Below are 16488 nucleotides of genomic sequence, written 5' to 3' on the forward strand. Positions count from 1 at the left end.
GAAGCAAGTATTTCAGAATACAAAAAAGAATCAACAGTTTCTAACTCATTTCATGAGGCTGGGATAAACTTAATACCAAACCTTGACAAGGTTCATATAAGAAAATTGCATGTTAATTTCATTTATGAACATACATGCAAAAATACTAAAGAAAATATTAGCAAATGGAATTCAGCAATCTATAAAAAAGATAATACAGTGTGACCCATTTGGATTCGTCCAAGAATGCAATATTAATTTAACATCTTAAAAAAACCAATTAATGTAATTATCACATAGCCCGTGAAAGGATAAATAATTATATGAGCACATATAATTGCAGAAAATAGAGGCTTATGTGATTCAACTGACATTCAAGAAAAAAAATCTTAAAAAAATAAGATTGATAGGAAGCTCTGCAGAGCCTTTATATCCCACACAGACTGTTAGAAAACTAAGCAAGCTGATTCATTAATTGTATGTGAAATATCAAAGGGCTAACAAGAGCCAATTTCCAAAGAAGAATAACAAGGTGGGGAGAATTGCCGTATCAAATATCAAAACCTGTTAGATATAAAGGTATTGTAATCAAGGCAGTATGGTACCGTACAGGGTAGGGAAATCAACAATTGAAGAGAATAGAACACACAGAAACAGATGCACACTTATACGGAATTGTGATATTTTACAGGATGGTCATTGCAGATTAGTGGGGGATTAACTCCTGCCAGGACAATTGTTTTTGCAGACAGAAAAAAATGAAATAATTGAGACCTTGCCTAACAACATCGTCTCTGATCACCTGTTCCCCCATTTACGCTTCTTCCACAAATGTTTTATTTTTGCAACTGGCCATACCATCCACCCAGTTGCTCAAACTACAAACCTAGGAGCAATCAATCCTTCCTTCTCTTTATCTCCCAGACATCATGTTCTGGTGATCCTTGGACCTACACTCTGCCCTGTCCTTTTGCCCTTCCTTTACTGCCCTAACTCTTACTGAGGCGTCAGCTCTGCTACACTCCATTTCTAAGTGAAGTTCCCCTCCTGTGTCATCCCATCACACCCAGGACTCTGTTGCTATTACGCTTATACTATCGTAATTGTCCGTTTATTTCTAGGTAAGTTTCTGAAGATCTGCTAGAAATTCCTTGTGGAAGAGTATTCTGTCTTGTTCAGTTTTATTTCCAGTGCCTACCCCTATGCCTGGAATATAGTAAACCATCAATCAATGTTTAGAAAATGCATGAATTAATAAATAAATGAATGAAAGATACACAGTAAGTGAGTTCTGCACCTGAAACATAGAAATTGGTCTAAGTTCTTTTGTCATCTCATTCTGGTTTTTGGAGAGTTCCTCAAATGTATTCTTCTTTGCCAAATAGATCTAGCTTAAAATAATACTACTTCAGGCTATGATAAAACCACTTTTCATACATTCTTCACATTGATTAAAGATACTTCACACACAAGCAAAAAACATCCCAAGCTAATTCTGTTTTATCTTTTTAGAATGATGATTCTCTGAGAGGGACTAAGTCTTCTATGTTGTAACACAACACAGTGTGTCTTAAAATTGTTCCTTTTTAATTAAATGAAACATCAATTAGAATTGTCTGGAACATCTTAGATGCCCAATACATTTATTTTATGTATGAATGAAAAATTAAAGATATAAGTTGTGTGTTTAATATTTTTTTATATCTAGAGATGACTCTTCCTACTTATCACATTCTTTGTCATTTCTTTCTGAAGGAGTTTGATTGGCCAATAGAAGGACTGCTTATTCCAAACAGTCCTCCCATGAAGAAATTCAGCTGTAAGAGCCCGGAGCTGTGTGTTCCTGTGAGGCTCAGAGTTCTGCGGAATGGAGACAAGAATAAAAATAGAGCCTTTGTTATAATTGGTCCAGGTATCTCACCTGGACGGAAAATGCAGTAAGAACATTTTGCTCATACTTCTCGTTTCTAATTTCCGCAAATTTTTGTCTTCATTAAGGATGTGTTTCTGGGACAATTCTGTGTTTATTTTTAAAAAGGGCTCTTGAGATGCCTGGGTGGCTCCATTGGTTGAGCGACTCCCAATTTTGGCTCAGGTCATGACCTCAGGGTTGTAAGGTCATGGGATGAGCCCTGCCTCAAGCTCTGTGCTCAGGGGGGAGTCTGCTTGAGATTCTCTCTCTCTCCCTCTCCCTTTGCCCCTCCCTCTTCTCTCTTTCTCTCTCTCAAATAAATAAATAAATCTTTAAAATAAATAAATTAATTAATAAATAAAAAGGGCTCCCATATCTTGATATTTGGAGATAAAAATAGAGACTGAGATTTAATTAAAACTTGTCAGGAACTTTTAACTCTTCTGATTGAGGCTAAGCACAGGAGACAATAATGAGTTAGAAATGGGTATTTCTGATCAAAAAAGGTTCTGAGATCGATGTCCATTTTGAATTAGCATTTTTGTTTAAGTTTTATTAATGTGTTTCAAAATAACTGAGGTCATAAATTGCTTCTTACATATAATTGTATAAGTCCTTATTTAAATTATTATTGTACATTATTATCTACATGAAGCTCTTTGGCATATTTAACAAGCAAATATAGTTCTCAAAATATAACTTCATATAATTTATATCTCTGCCTTTGGAATAACATTTTTAAAAGCTTATCATTCTAGAAAAACATCGATCTGCACTTTAGCTTATAAGATTGGAATAAAATCTTCCCATACAACCAATATTTCTCCAACATTAGAGAAAAATCACTTGCTGTATTTTCATTACGTTTTATGACAAAAGAAATCATAGAGCAGTGCAAAGCTGTGATGTAAAGAATGAGTTAAATATATTGTTTCTCATATTATTAGCAGTGCTGTTATCTTCTGACCTTTCTTTTGAGATGTTTAGAATATTTGAGGCTGCTGATAATCGTTTAATATTACTTTCTTCACATTGATTAAATATTCTTCATACATCACTGAACAATGAGTAACATTCAGATCGGCTGTCCACTGAACTGCCTGTAAAGATGATAAAGTAAAAAATTAATCTTCAAAGTAAAGTCAAGCCTGAAATTGAAATCTTTGACGCATACATTTCATAATTAGCTCATTCTGCTAGATGTAAAATGTGAGGGTAATGCCCTTAAAGTAGCATATGACTTTTTTTAACATCCAAAGTTAACAAATAATTTTTGTTCCTTCCTACATTTATTTTTTTACACTATGTCTTTCACTGGGGCACAAAATTATATACAGATTTTATCTTTCCACATTAATGTTTTAAAATGCATAGTTCAGTCAGGTAATCCAAACATAATTGAGAGATTTGTTAATTTGGACAACTATTCCAGCAGAAAGTATGTGAAACCCTCTGTTATGTTCATGGAATGGTGTGTCCTAATTAATCAAGTATTCACTTTGTTCACTACATGAATTAATTGCTCCCCCCAAATTAAAGTACACTGGCATACACTTGACATTAAACTCTTCTAAATATACATTAATTTTTCTTGGTCATTTCAGAAAATTTATACAGGATCATCAATAGCATTGTTTGCCCCAGAGCTGTATGTAAATACTGGTTAACAGAAGGTTCAAATGGAAAGAATTTTGGCTAATGTTACTGAGCAGTTGCATTGCCCAGTTCCAGAGGACACTTTTCACATTGTATTCTATACAAACGCATCCCAGAGTTGTGCAAAGTAGGAGTCCTGCTATGCTACTTTTCATATATCCAAGCTAAATATTTTCTGTCAGAAGAAGTAAATGCTAATGACATGTAGGCGTACATTACTTGTATTACCTTGAAACTTATTTGTAAGGAGAAAGATAGTTGGGCTATTTTGTGTCTTTACAAGTAAAATCAAGCTAGGATGATGAAATATAGACCCATTTTAACCAAATCCTATCCTGGCAACATGCTGTCCTTTAGTTACTTAATAATTCATTCTAGACAGTTTTGAGGGAAATTTGTTGTTGCTGGTTCCTCTATCTACAAAGCCAATGAAAATCAAATATCATTTGTTTGTGATTTAGTCGATCATTACTCTTGGTGAGTAATAAGATCTTGTCAGTTAGTCGTGAGGAGTGGCTGTCAAAATTCAAATAAATTAAAACCATTGTGATTTCCAGGTGAATTTCTTTTCTCAGAATAGCAAGTTAAACAAGGAGAATTTTATAAGTGTTAGTTTAAGGAATTCTAAGAGGAAAGCCTCATTTTGAAGCTAGGTGATAAACTTTATATTTTTAGATAATTTTAATGAGTAAGTTATTAGTAAGTTATGATCTCTGGACTCACTCAAGCACCTTAATACAGCTTTTAAGGCCCTTTGTGAATTGTTCCTGCATATTTTTCTAGCTCTCTCTCTTATCAACACTCTCTCCAATTCTCACTCTTAAACCCCTGCCACTCCCCAACACCTTCCATCTGCCTTAAAATAATAAAGGTGTTCTGAGAATGAGTTTGGCCTTCGTTTCTAGATGCTGACCCTGAACTTGACACTTCCTTACCTACCCCTGAATTAGCTGTAGTTTCTGTGTTCTCCATTGCTCTGATTGCTGTGGGCTTTTCCCCAGCATAACTCCTACTGCTCTGTGTTGTGATTATCTGCTTATGCTTCCATCCATGAGACAGAGAACAGGGATGATGTGTTATTTATCCATATATGTGCTTTCTGCTATGGTCTGGTCATGGGACAGTGTGTCCTCGTTAATCAAGTACTTTTTAAAGTAAATTTTATTTACCACAGGATATAGGGCCAACAGTAGGCCCTAAATTAGTGCTTATTGAATTCATTCATTCATTCATTTATCTATTTATTTATTTATGATTAACTACACTTGATTACCATATTTTGTGAATGAATAACTGTATTTGACCACTATCTCTTTCATTCAATAAAATATAGAGATTCTAAAAATATACCAGATAGTTTTCTAACTTGAAAATTTGAACCAATACATGCTCCAATTAAGCATTTTTTTCTATGTCTATCATTAATCACTTTCTAGTTTAAAAATATTTAGGTTTGGATTGATAACTTAATAATATATGAATAAACATATGAATATGAACTATATATGAACATCACAGGCAAAATGAATGTAATCTCTGTGTTTTCTTTAAAACTGACAAATTCACAGCTCAAAGTGTCCAGCATTATTAGAAGAGGATTAAGATACTGAAAATTCATTTTCTTATATAAATTGTTCATAGTATAAATGTTTAAGAACTTAATTTAATTGCAATAGTTTTTTAAATCCTTTTTTTAAACTTTGAAAAAAATTTTTAAAAAGATTTGTTTATTCATTTATTTAAGAGAGAGGGAGGAGAGTGGGGAGAGGGGCAGGGGGGAAGGGAGTGAGAGAATCCCAAGCAGACTCTGGGCTAAGCGTGGAGTCCTACTCGGGGCTCGACCTCAGGATACTGAGATCACCACCTCAGCCAAAATCAAGAGCTGGACGCTTAACTGACTGAGCCACCCAGGTGCCCCTGAAATCTTCTTCTTCTTCTTTTTTTTTAAGAAGGCATATTATTTTAGGACAAATTATGATAAATTAAAACCTCATGATTTTTTCACATATTTAAAGATGAAAGGTAATTGATAACATATACTGACATATCGGTCAAATCTTGGATCATTTGTTTCAGAAATGTTGACGTTGAAAGGAAAAAGAATGTGAAAAACCACGTTACTAAATATTTTGCAACAGAAACAATCCAGACTGAATTTCACCAACTTTTGGAGAGGTAAACACTTACTATCCTAAATGCAAAGGCATTTTCCATTCTAGAGCCTGAATAATTATGTTTAACACATAATACAAAATATGTATGTATCTGCATAAGAAGGCTGTTGTTAATACAATGATTCTGGAGTTTTTAATCTGTGAAATATATAAACTCTGTGAGTTTATGATATCAGTGCTAGTTAATAAATTTTTGCCCCAAATGTCAAGGGCTGGCAATTTCCCCTCGCTTCTGAACTACCAACTCTGTAAATATAAATTATTCCCATTTAAAAAAATATTTCACAATTGTACAGCACTTTTCTTTGGTTTACATTTGTTTGAATTGGAATCAGTAGTTATCTACTTTAAACCAAATTTTAAATGTCATCAACCCATATCATATTTGTGAAATGTTATAATTTTCTTTTGATTAATATTTCCTACCAAAATAAGAATTATTCCCATAGAATTTGATAACTGCTTAAAGGTAGAGCACCAGGTATCAGCATTTTTACAAAATATGTCTTGTTGAATATGAGGGGGCAATCTTACAAAATGTAAGGAAAATTATGCTAATTTTTATTTAATAAGTCACTCCATACGACTCTGATGGTCTTTTCTTGGTGGTGGTGGTTCTTCCACCTCCAAAGCCAAAGGAAGGACTAGTGGTATAATAAGCATTATTTTTAAATAGTAAATATGGAAATTTTTTTGTTGATACTTAAAGTTGCAGGCAACACGGAGTATTGGAAATACCATTGAATTAAGAGTTGAGGGGATTGATTTTAACCCCAGGTTTGCCATTAACTAACTGGAAAACTTCAGCAAAGCACTCCCCTTCTCTGAGTCCCAGTTCCTCTTTGTTAAAGAGAATTGGTTGAAGAGCTAAGAGGAAAGCACGAAAGAATTTGATTCTTTTCAATATCTGTTGTATTCATGTCATGTGCATCAATTGGTGTTGGATATTCTGCTGGAGATTAAAAATGGGGGGGGCAAGACATTCCATGCTCTCAGGAAACTCCTAACTTGTTGGGAAGACAGTTTGCTCAGTGAAACAGTCAGAAAACCACAGAAGGCAGTATTTAATTGTGCAGAAGTAAAAATAATCAAGGGGTCATTTTATAGATGACCAGGAAGGAGGAAGAACCTGGTGAGGGGCAGCTGTTAGGGAAGCCCTCATGGAGAAGAGAGAAAATGAGAGAGATCTAAAAAGACAGAGATACAAAGTAAGAAGATAAAGAAAAGAAGAAAGCATGTATCCATAGCTTCTGTGAATTTTCCCACTGTTGTGAAATAACTGGAAGGATGTGGTGGGGCTCCTGGGATGGGTGTCCTTGCGAGTGATTGGAGAAAGGAAGTCCCCACTCTTACAGACCTGTAGCGATCTGCAGACCTGGGAGATGCACTTGCTTCCTTTATCCCAGGGCATCCTGGATTATATTGAAATGCAGCCCTCAAGGTACCAACTCCACCTGCCACTCCTCTTCCACTCTAGTCCTCACAGAGCACAGAGATCAGACTCTACTTTTCTGGACTCCCTGTAAATCTGAGTAGGCCATGTGGTTGCCAGTCCTAACTCCCAGTGTGCAAGTCAGAGGACCTTATTTGTAGGACCTTTGCTTCCGCGTTAACGGAGAAATCCTGGACCACTTGCTCAGCACCTCACTCAGTCCCCTCACTCTGTAGATCAACTATCTCATTATTCTATGATGATGGCCTCTTGGGGGGCCATAAAGTGTTGTGAAGGACTCAGATTTAGGTTTGAATTTCAGCTCTCCTACTTGGTAGCTATGCAATCTTGGGCAAGGAAATTAACCTTCAGGCTCAGTTTCCTCATCAGTAAAATGGGCCTCTCAGAAATGATGTGAGAATTAAGTGAGAGTAGCCATGAAATGCTTGCAGTGCTTGATCCATTTTGATAATGTGTTGCTAACTGTTTATGTGCCAGGCGCTGTACAGATATCCATACATTTAATCTGTAAAATATCACTGTGAGACAAATACTACTATATCTGTCTTCTCCTGATAGGGCAAATGAGGCCCGGAGAAATTAAGGGACTTCTTCAAGGTTACACAACCAGAACAGGAGGGCTAGAATTTGAACCCAGGCAATTTGACTCCAGAGTCCACATTCCTCCTGAGGCACTTAACAGCTAATTCTGTCTCCATTTATGTTAACTGGCATGTGAACAAGTTGGAGGAGTTAAATAGGAAAAAGCTTATCCCAATCCTCTCTAGCTCACCTACGTGGGCCAATTAAATTCAGTACTATTAAAACCAGGGTTTCAAAAAAAGAAAGGAGATTTACCAACCACCCCTTCCTTCTATTCTCCCACTCGTTGTCCTAAAACAGGATATTCCCATAGTCCAAATGTTCTCCAGGAAAATGTGAGTAGGAGCAGATATGTTAATGGTAATTCTTCTTAGGTCATGCTATAACTGCCTGGACCCACAAAGATATCCATTTAGGGAAAGTAGAAGGAATCAGGTTGGGCTTTGGGCAGCAAAGAAAGAGAATCAGGCACATCTTGTGGCTGGGGGCTCAATTTTCTTATAGTTCCTTCCCACTCCCTTCCCACCAACTCCTTTGGTCCACCAGCTGCTAGAGCTATGACACAAGAGGCAGAGACTTAGTTCCCATTGCCTTATGTCCTTCTAAGACCTCTCAGAGAAATGGAGGGCCTAATTATCTGCTCAATTGCTTTATCCCATCTAAGGAAATAAAATTGAGAAATATTCTTCATACAGTTTAGTCTTCCTGATCAGCATACAGTCACTTCTAATTCACTTAGGATAGACAGTACATTCTAATGTAAAATATATTTAGCAAGAATCCTTTACTTTTCTTGTTCCAAAGGCGGGATCATCTCAACAATCTTCTCAACAGCCCCATCACGTTCCGTTACCCCTCCCTCCTCTTCCCCCACCACTTAGCCTCCTTGCCACTCTCCTGAACGGGCTGTGTAACTTGCAGCCTCTCCCGCTTTAGTGCATCTTCCACCTGTCAGACGACTAACTCTCTAAAGAGCGGAGCTGAGAACACCACACCTCTCCTCTCCTACCTTCAGTGACTTCCTGCTGTTTATGGGGTAGAGGCCAAGTTTCTTAGCCTGGTATCTTAAGTGCTTTCCATGGGTTTCTGTCTTCTTTTCCAGGTTCATCTGGCTCCTGCTCCCATGCATACACTCGGGTCCAGCCACGCAAGACTTCTCTAGGTCCTAATCCTTCTCGATCAACCTCCTATTCATCTGCAAAGGCCCAACCCAAATGTCATTTGCTTCGATCAGGGTTCCCTGGAGGAATTCATTGTTTTGTTTTTCCTGTGTTCTCACAGCACCCTGACCATGTGCCTATGACAGCACCCACTCCTGCATATTTTTTTATGTTACGTTAATCACCATACATTACATCATTAGTTTTTGATGTAGTGTTCCATGATTCATTGTTTGCATATAACACCCAGTGTTCCATTCAGTACGTGCCCTCTTTAATACCCACCACCGGGCTAACCCATCCCCTCACCCCCCTCCTCTCTAGAACCTTCAGTTTGTTTCTCAGAGTCCATTGTCTCTCATGGTTCGTCTCCCCCTCCCATTTCCCCCCCTTCATTTTTCCCTTCCTGCTGTCTTCTTCTTTTACATCATTAGTTTTTGATGTAGTGTTCCATGATTCATTGTTTGTGTATCACTCCTGCATATTATACTTCAGTTGCTGACCTGTCTCTCTCCTGATGAGAGAGGGAGCTCCTCAGGGAACAAGAAAACAGTATCATTCATTTTGATATCCACAGGGCAGTCCAAATGCTTGTTTGGGGCCTGGGGGTGGAAATCACTGTTGAGTGGTTAACCAGGCTAAAAATTCCTGTTTGAAAGGGAGTTTAAGGGCTATAGAGATCACTACTAGTGGAGGGAGCTGAGAAACTGCTTGGTGATGGATATGACTCCTGAGAGAGAATAGAACGTTAACAGAAAAAGCCAAGGAAAGTATTTTAGGTAGAAGGAAGAGCATGAGTGAAGGCACACAATTTGAAAGTGTGCAGCACATTGAAGAATGAAAAATCAATAATGATATGCCTATTTATTTGTTGATCAGGCCTGGCACTGTGCTAAGCACTTTTCAAAATCAGCCTTTAATCCTCCCTAAAGCCCTGGAAGATAAGAAACTGAGGCTTAGAGAAGTTAATTTGCCCAAGTCCCACAGCTTGGATAGGGGGAATGAGACTCCAAAGCGGTCTGATGGGCTCCAGGGCCTGCCTCTGGGTGGTCTCACAGGTCTGCAGCAGGAGTGGGTGTCGATGGTCCAGATCCTTGATTTCTCTTATTTTCTCTCTTCTCTGCTGGAAGACTTCTATCTAAAAGCTCAGTTTTTGTGTCTCTTATTACAGGTGCACTGAAATTTTAAATTTACCTTCTGCAGCTCGGAGATTGTTCAATGAAAAGGGAAAGGAAATCTTTGCCCTAAAAGACCTTCAAAGAGATGAACTGGTAAAGACATGAATGTGAAACTGGAAATAGTATATGCATACAACTAAAAGACAAATGTTTTAAAATACAAGATGTCAAACACTAACTGCTTCCCCCCTTACTTTCTCTCAGCCTTACTCAGCAACCCTCAGAAAATCATACTAATAGCTAGCTGTTGAGAGCTACTGTCAGGCATGATTTCCAGGGCTTTCTAAGAATGAACTCATTTAAGGATCAGCATGACCCTATGAGATGGATGCTCTCAATGTCCCCACTTTAGAAATGAGGGTGGAAACTAGACAAGACCAGATTATTAACCACCTGTGATTTCTGTCTCTTACTCTGAAGGAGGTAGATATCTCCTCTTTTTGAGGCTTTCAAAAAGTAGTTGTTTAGTGATTTCTTACTAAATGAAAATTTCACTCTTTCAGAAAAAAAATTAAATCTAGTGTTTCACACAGACTATTTGGGTGGCTAGAGGTGACTGAGAAGAAGGACTTTTAGCAGCCAGCCCTTTCTCCCATTTATGGAATTTGAGGCATCAGCTCGAAAAGAAAACTTGCTTGACCAAATGCCTGAAATTCTTTGAACAGAGAGCTGAGCTCGCCTCATATCAGAACTCAACTCAGGCTCTGAATGTAAAGACCCCTTGAGCGAGTCTTAAACCACAGTACTGATGACTAATAGCAGCAGCAGCATGGCAGAGGGGAAAGTCTGTGTTGTTGGAATCGGGGAGATCTCTTTTGAATTCTAACACTATCACTTCCAAGGTTTTAGTTCGTTGGTTTTTAATTTTTTTTCTTTGCTTTTGCTGCTGTATTAATTCACTGGCTTATTTCAGGAAGAATTCGAGGTAGATTACATTAAAACATAGGATATAAAAGGATAAATTTAATGTAAGGATAAGTAGATGAGGCCACCAAGGCGAAGGGAGTATGAGTGAAAGGAAGAGAAGATGGAGCCAGGAGTGAGTGTTACAAGATTCTGTATATTTGCTAGAAACAAACCTATCACTGTTCTGAGCAGCCAACATAGAGATGGAAACATCAACAGTTACATGATCAAGTATGTCCAGAGAAAAAAAGGAAGCCTGTTGTTCAAACAGAAAAAAATTTTGAGAAAGTTTTCCCTGAGTTGTCATACAGGGGGGTGTGTATAATCACCAACGTGGGGCCACGGAAGAGCACCGAGTGGAATTTTTCTTCCTACTGAGTATTCTCAATATATCACTCTATTTTTTCTTACTTCAAAGAAATACCAATTCATTTAAGAAATAAATATAAGCAGCAGGAAGAACAGGTATCATTCATAATCTCAGCATCTAGAAATAGCCACGTTAACATATTACAAGTTCATTTATACCAGTGGCTTTGTCAAACTTCTTCTGTAAAAGGTCAGTTAGTAAATATTTACAGACCATATGATCTCTAATGAAGCATCAGCTTTTGCCATTGTAAGCACAAAAGCAGTCACAGAAAGCATGTAAGTGAATGGGCATAACTGTGTTCTAATAAAACTCTATTTACACAAACAGGCCGCAGGCCAGACTTGGGCCTCAGCCATAGTTTACAAAGCCCTAATTTATACCTACCTCCCCTTCCTTCCTTCCTCCCTCCTTCCTTCCCTTCTTCCCTTTCTTTCTTCTTTTTTTCCTTCCTTTAAAAAATTATTTTATAAAACTTTATTTTGAAAAAATATATAGATTCACAGGAGGTTGCAAAGACAGTATGGAGAAGTACTTTTTTTTTTTTTTTTTGGTATAACCCTTGAGACCCTTCAAAGTTGTTACGTTTATCAACAGTTTTGCCTTTTTATCACTGAGTATTATCCATGGCGTCACAGTTTGTTTAACCATTTGTCTATTATAGGACATTTTGTTTGTACTTTTGGCTGGTTTTTGGCTATTACTAATAATGCTGCTGTGAACAGTTGCACCCGGGATCAGAGATTCACTTCTTTGCTAGGTATACGTTTCATGTGGAGAACATTGGATCAATCCTGATGTGTCCATTGCTCAGCAAAAGAAAGAAATCTTCCTGAGAAACTTAGCATCAGATATTTCTAAAATTCAAACTTTCTGCAGTATACGTAAGATAGAGGGTAAGCATTGGAATTATTTACCATAATATATATGGCCAAAACTAAATGCTTGATGCTGCTTTTTTAAAAAATTAAGTTTGTTTAAATAGTCATATTTCACTCCTATATCCTGCCGTTTAGCTCTTTAGACAAAATTATATATTTAACAGGATTGCATATTTTAATTCACACTACACTTTGGATGTGTAAAGAAAACGTAATTTATTTTGTCATTAACAAATCAGATCTTCTTTGTTTTCTGTTAAGGAAAGCATAAAGTGTCCAGTCAGGTTTAAATTTTGCCTTATCCGTTAATTTATATTATTTATAATCCATTAATTATATATTTAGGGACAGATTCCAGTTTTCCCAGTCCCCAGAGTCTCTCTTTCGTTCTTCTCTCAGATGGTAGGGAAGAACTTGGGGCACAGAGTCTCTTGCTTTCTGGGGCTTAGTGGCTGCCGTCCATGGCTGGGCAACTGTGTTCCATTCTTTTGGCCCAGACAGTGCTTTGGGCGGGTGATGCTTCCTGCTTCTGCTCCCTTTGGCCCCCTGAACCCTGGCTGTGGCGGAGCTCATCTCTGAAGTCCTTATTACAGAACCCCTTCACCCCTCCTTCGCAACCACTTCTAGAAAGCTCTCCAACATGACTCTCGGCAAATCTTGGGTCATGGCTGCACCTCTCAGAAATCAGATCCAGGTTGACAGGGCTGTGCCTCAGATTGGAGTGGTGGAGGCAACTTGAGAGATGACTTGTCACAGTGTTCTGAATAATGAACAGTGTCCTCAATGTTTCCTTGGCGTAGCTTAGATAGATACATGAAGTGAAGCCTGTAGGGGGAATCATGACATTCAGCGCTGATTTTCTGCCTTCTGCTATCTTCTGTCTCAAATGCCCTCAGGCCCACAAATGGTGGGTTTTTGCCAAGTTAACCTTGAGGTTAAAGCTTTGATATGATAAATGGGAGCTAACAGCATTTAGAAAAATCCTAAATCATGATAGTGTCAATCCTGTTTTACATGGCCTTGTCTTATGGCAATATGTTGTGCTTGAGTGTCAAAACTAACTTTGTACTTTTGCTTTCCTTTATAACATTTCTCATCAACTCATGGTCTTCCTCCTTCCATTGAGGCTGCCCCAGGAGCTAGGACAAAGGTCCTATACATAGAAAGTCAAAACAGAAAAATCATTAATATAATTTAAAACATTTCCCTATTACATATATTGAATGCTGTACAGTAAGTTTTGTATGTATCTTTCAAGGTATTAGGGACTTCCACTGAGGAATTTGGGATCCTAGATAATGATCTAGAGACATATATCTAAATAATATGCCCATTTGGATGGTTAGAATTTATAATAATTAACATTTTGGGGAAAGACCTATCCTTTAGTACTTTTTTTTCCTCTTAGACATTTTTTAAATTGAAGGGTAATTGACTATGTTGCTATATTTGTTTCAGGTATATAACATAGTGATTTGATATTTATATACATTATGAAATGGTCACTGTAATAAATCTAGTTACCATTTGTCACCATACAAAGTTGTTATAATGTCATTGACTATATTCCCTATGCCATACATTACATCCCCATGTCTGATTTTTTTTTATAACTGGAAGATTATACTTTTTAATCCCCTTCATCTGTCTCATCCATCCCTCTACCCTTCTGAAAATTATTAGTTTGTTCTCTGTATCTATGAGTCTGTTTCAGTCTTGTTTTGTTTTGTTATTTAGATGTAAGTGAAATGTATGTGAAATAATACAGTATGTGTCTTTCTCTGTCTGACTTATTTTACTTTGCAAAATACCCTCGAGTTACCTCCATGTTGACACAAATAGCAAGATTTCGTTTTTTATGACTGCATAATATTCCATTATCTATATAGCACTTCTTTATCCATTCATCTGTTGATGGACACTTAGATTGTTTCCATATCTTGGCTATTGTAAATAATGCTGTGATGGACATAGGGGTGCATATGTCTTTTCAAATTAGTGTTTTCATTTTCTTTGGACGAATACCTAGAAGTAGAATTGCTGGATCATATGGTAGTTCTATTTTTAATTTTTTGAGAAGCTGCCATACTGTTTTCTGTAGTGGGTACACCAATTGTACATCACCAGCTAGGTGCACTAGGGCTCCCTTTTCTCAACATCTTTTGTTTTTGTTTTTTTTGTTAGTAGACATTCTGACAGGTGTGAGGTGATATCTCACTATGATTCTGATTTGATTTGATTTGCATTTCCCCGATGCTTAGTGATGCTGAGCATCTTTTCAAGTGTAGATTGACCATCTGTATGTCGTCTCTGGAAGAATGTCTTTTCAGGTCCTCTGCCCATTTTTTAATCAGATTGTTTTTAGATATTGAATTTTATGAGTTCTTTGTATACTTTAGATGTAACCCCTACTTTTAGTACTTTTGCCTGCAAATATCTTGGGGGGAAAGAATCTACAGAAAATTAAGTGAAATCCAATTTATTAAAGAGCAACTATCAATTACACTTAGAATGTGTTCTCTTAGACCAAATAGCTGAAAATTTTCTGCGTTCTTATTTTACCATGTGTTTTCAAATTCCTAGTGTTCTGCAATCATAACTAATACATCTTTGCAATTTGCGCATTTCTGCTCAGCTCTTGTTTTAGAAGTCCAAAGTGACATCGTGTCTGGAGCCAAGCTTGCTGTGCATAAGCCTGTGGCAATTTTTGGAGAAGAGAAGCAAATGATAGGACCAAAGGAAAAGCGAATGCAAAAAAATGCTTTAACAACGGAAAAGGCTTCCAGTGAAATTCTGTAAGTAATCATCATGGCCAGGAAAACTACCTGGTTCCTATTTGAACTCAGCTCATTAGCTCAATAACAGCACAGAGCCCATGCAGGGAACCCACACCACATTTGTGATATGGATTTCAGGTGAAGAGCTAGTATTTAATTAGTTTTCTGGCAAAAAGATCAGTCTGGAGCTTCAATGTTCAGCCATCACAATGATCTACTTTCAGTAATTTCATTATTATACTATTTTTAAAAGACTAGAATTTTGGAATTGCAAATTATTCAAGGAATCCATCATGTTTTGTTTCCATTGATGTTGACTCCAGGAACAATTAAATTAATATAGGTTCAAGCTGGATGCATATTAACATACAGTCGTCATCCTGGGTCACTGAAGTGGTTTCCGGGTAGGTGTCTCTCTCTCCATTCTCTCCTCCTTCCAATTCACCTCGAAGTTCCATCTACAGACAATTATCTTTCTAAAACATAATCTTTTTATACAGTTCTTCAGTGGCTACCTACTGCAAAGAGAAAAAACATTTAGTTTGTAATCCCAAGCCCTTCCGACCTGAGTCCGGGCCTGTCACTGACCCTCATTTGCACCCCCACGCCCACCTCCACTCCACACTTTTTCTTCCTGACACACGAACTAAGCTCTAGCTCGGCGGCAACAAGCTGTGGCTGAATGTGGCATATTCTGTCTATGCACCATTGCAGGCCTCTGAGCCACTTATACGTGTTTCTCTCTGCCTGAATGACCTGCCCGGTACTCATGTGTGGAATGATTCTTCATCATTGAAATCAGTCATGGTAATGATTGTACGTAGGGCTGTGCTTATCAGTCCTCCCGCACCCCCCCCGCCCCCCCGCCGCCAACCTGGGAATTCCTTGAAGGCAAAAGCCCTTGTCATGCATGTTCTGTGAAGACCCAGGGTAGCTGAATTTAGTCATCCTACACTGAATAAGTGAAGGAATGATTGGGTGAGTTTCCAAATTCTAAAACCATATATAGCTAGTCAACTACCCATGTGATAACAGTGAAAATTAATTTACATGTCATTTGAAACTATTTTACAAACCACTTTAAAAGACTGCTTCTATCCTCTATCAACTCTTACTTTAGGAAACAAAGCCCCTCATTTTGATGAGTGATTCATCTGGTCTCATGTCCTGACACTCACAAGGCACCAGAAGGCCTTTTTCAGAGAGAAATGATTTGGCCTACATGGTATATTCCTCAATGGCTAGAGAATTTCTGAAGAATGTATCATCTGGCCTCTGAGTTATTAGACTGCACATGGGAAAAAAGTAAACAGAAAGTGAGAAAAAAAGAAAGAACATCTTTGAGAGTGCAAAGATCCACATTGTTCTAATTTATAGATTTCATCAAGGCCTGGAGTTGTTGAGTTGTTGAGTTGGAGTTGTGAGTCCACTCAAAACATAAGGCAAGAATTTCCTGCACA

At 37.6% G+C, this 16488-nt stretch overlaps 1 protein-coding gene across 1 annotated transcript in view; it reads left to right on the forward strand.

The window, feature by feature from the left end:
• The window catches only part of DCDC1 (doublecortin domain containing 1), a 464395-nt gene that overhangs the window by 393102 nt on the left and 54805 nt on the right, over nt 1-16488 (forward strand). Inside the window, exons 22-26 of the mRNA XM_073904565.1 lie at nt 1735-1916; nt 5624-5722; nt 10088-10187; nt 12131-12266; nt 14887-15046. Of these exons, the coding sequence (XP_073760666.1) occupies nt 1735-1916; nt 5624-5722; nt 10088-10187; nt 12131-12266; nt 14887-15046 (677 nt within the window). The remainder of the gene's footprint in view (nt 1-1734; nt 1917-5623; nt 5723-10087; nt 10188-12130; nt 12267-14886; nt 15047-16488) is intronic.

Source organism: Callorhinus ursinus, unplaced genomic scaffold (assembly GCF_003265705.2).
Source record: "Callorhinus ursinus isolate GAN/ISIS: 27379988/994484 unplaced genomic scaffold, GSC_fseal_2.0 scaffold21, whole genome shotgun sequence".
NCBI lineage: Eukaryota > Metazoa > Chordata > Mammalia > Carnivora > Otariidae > Callorhinus > Callorhinus ursinus.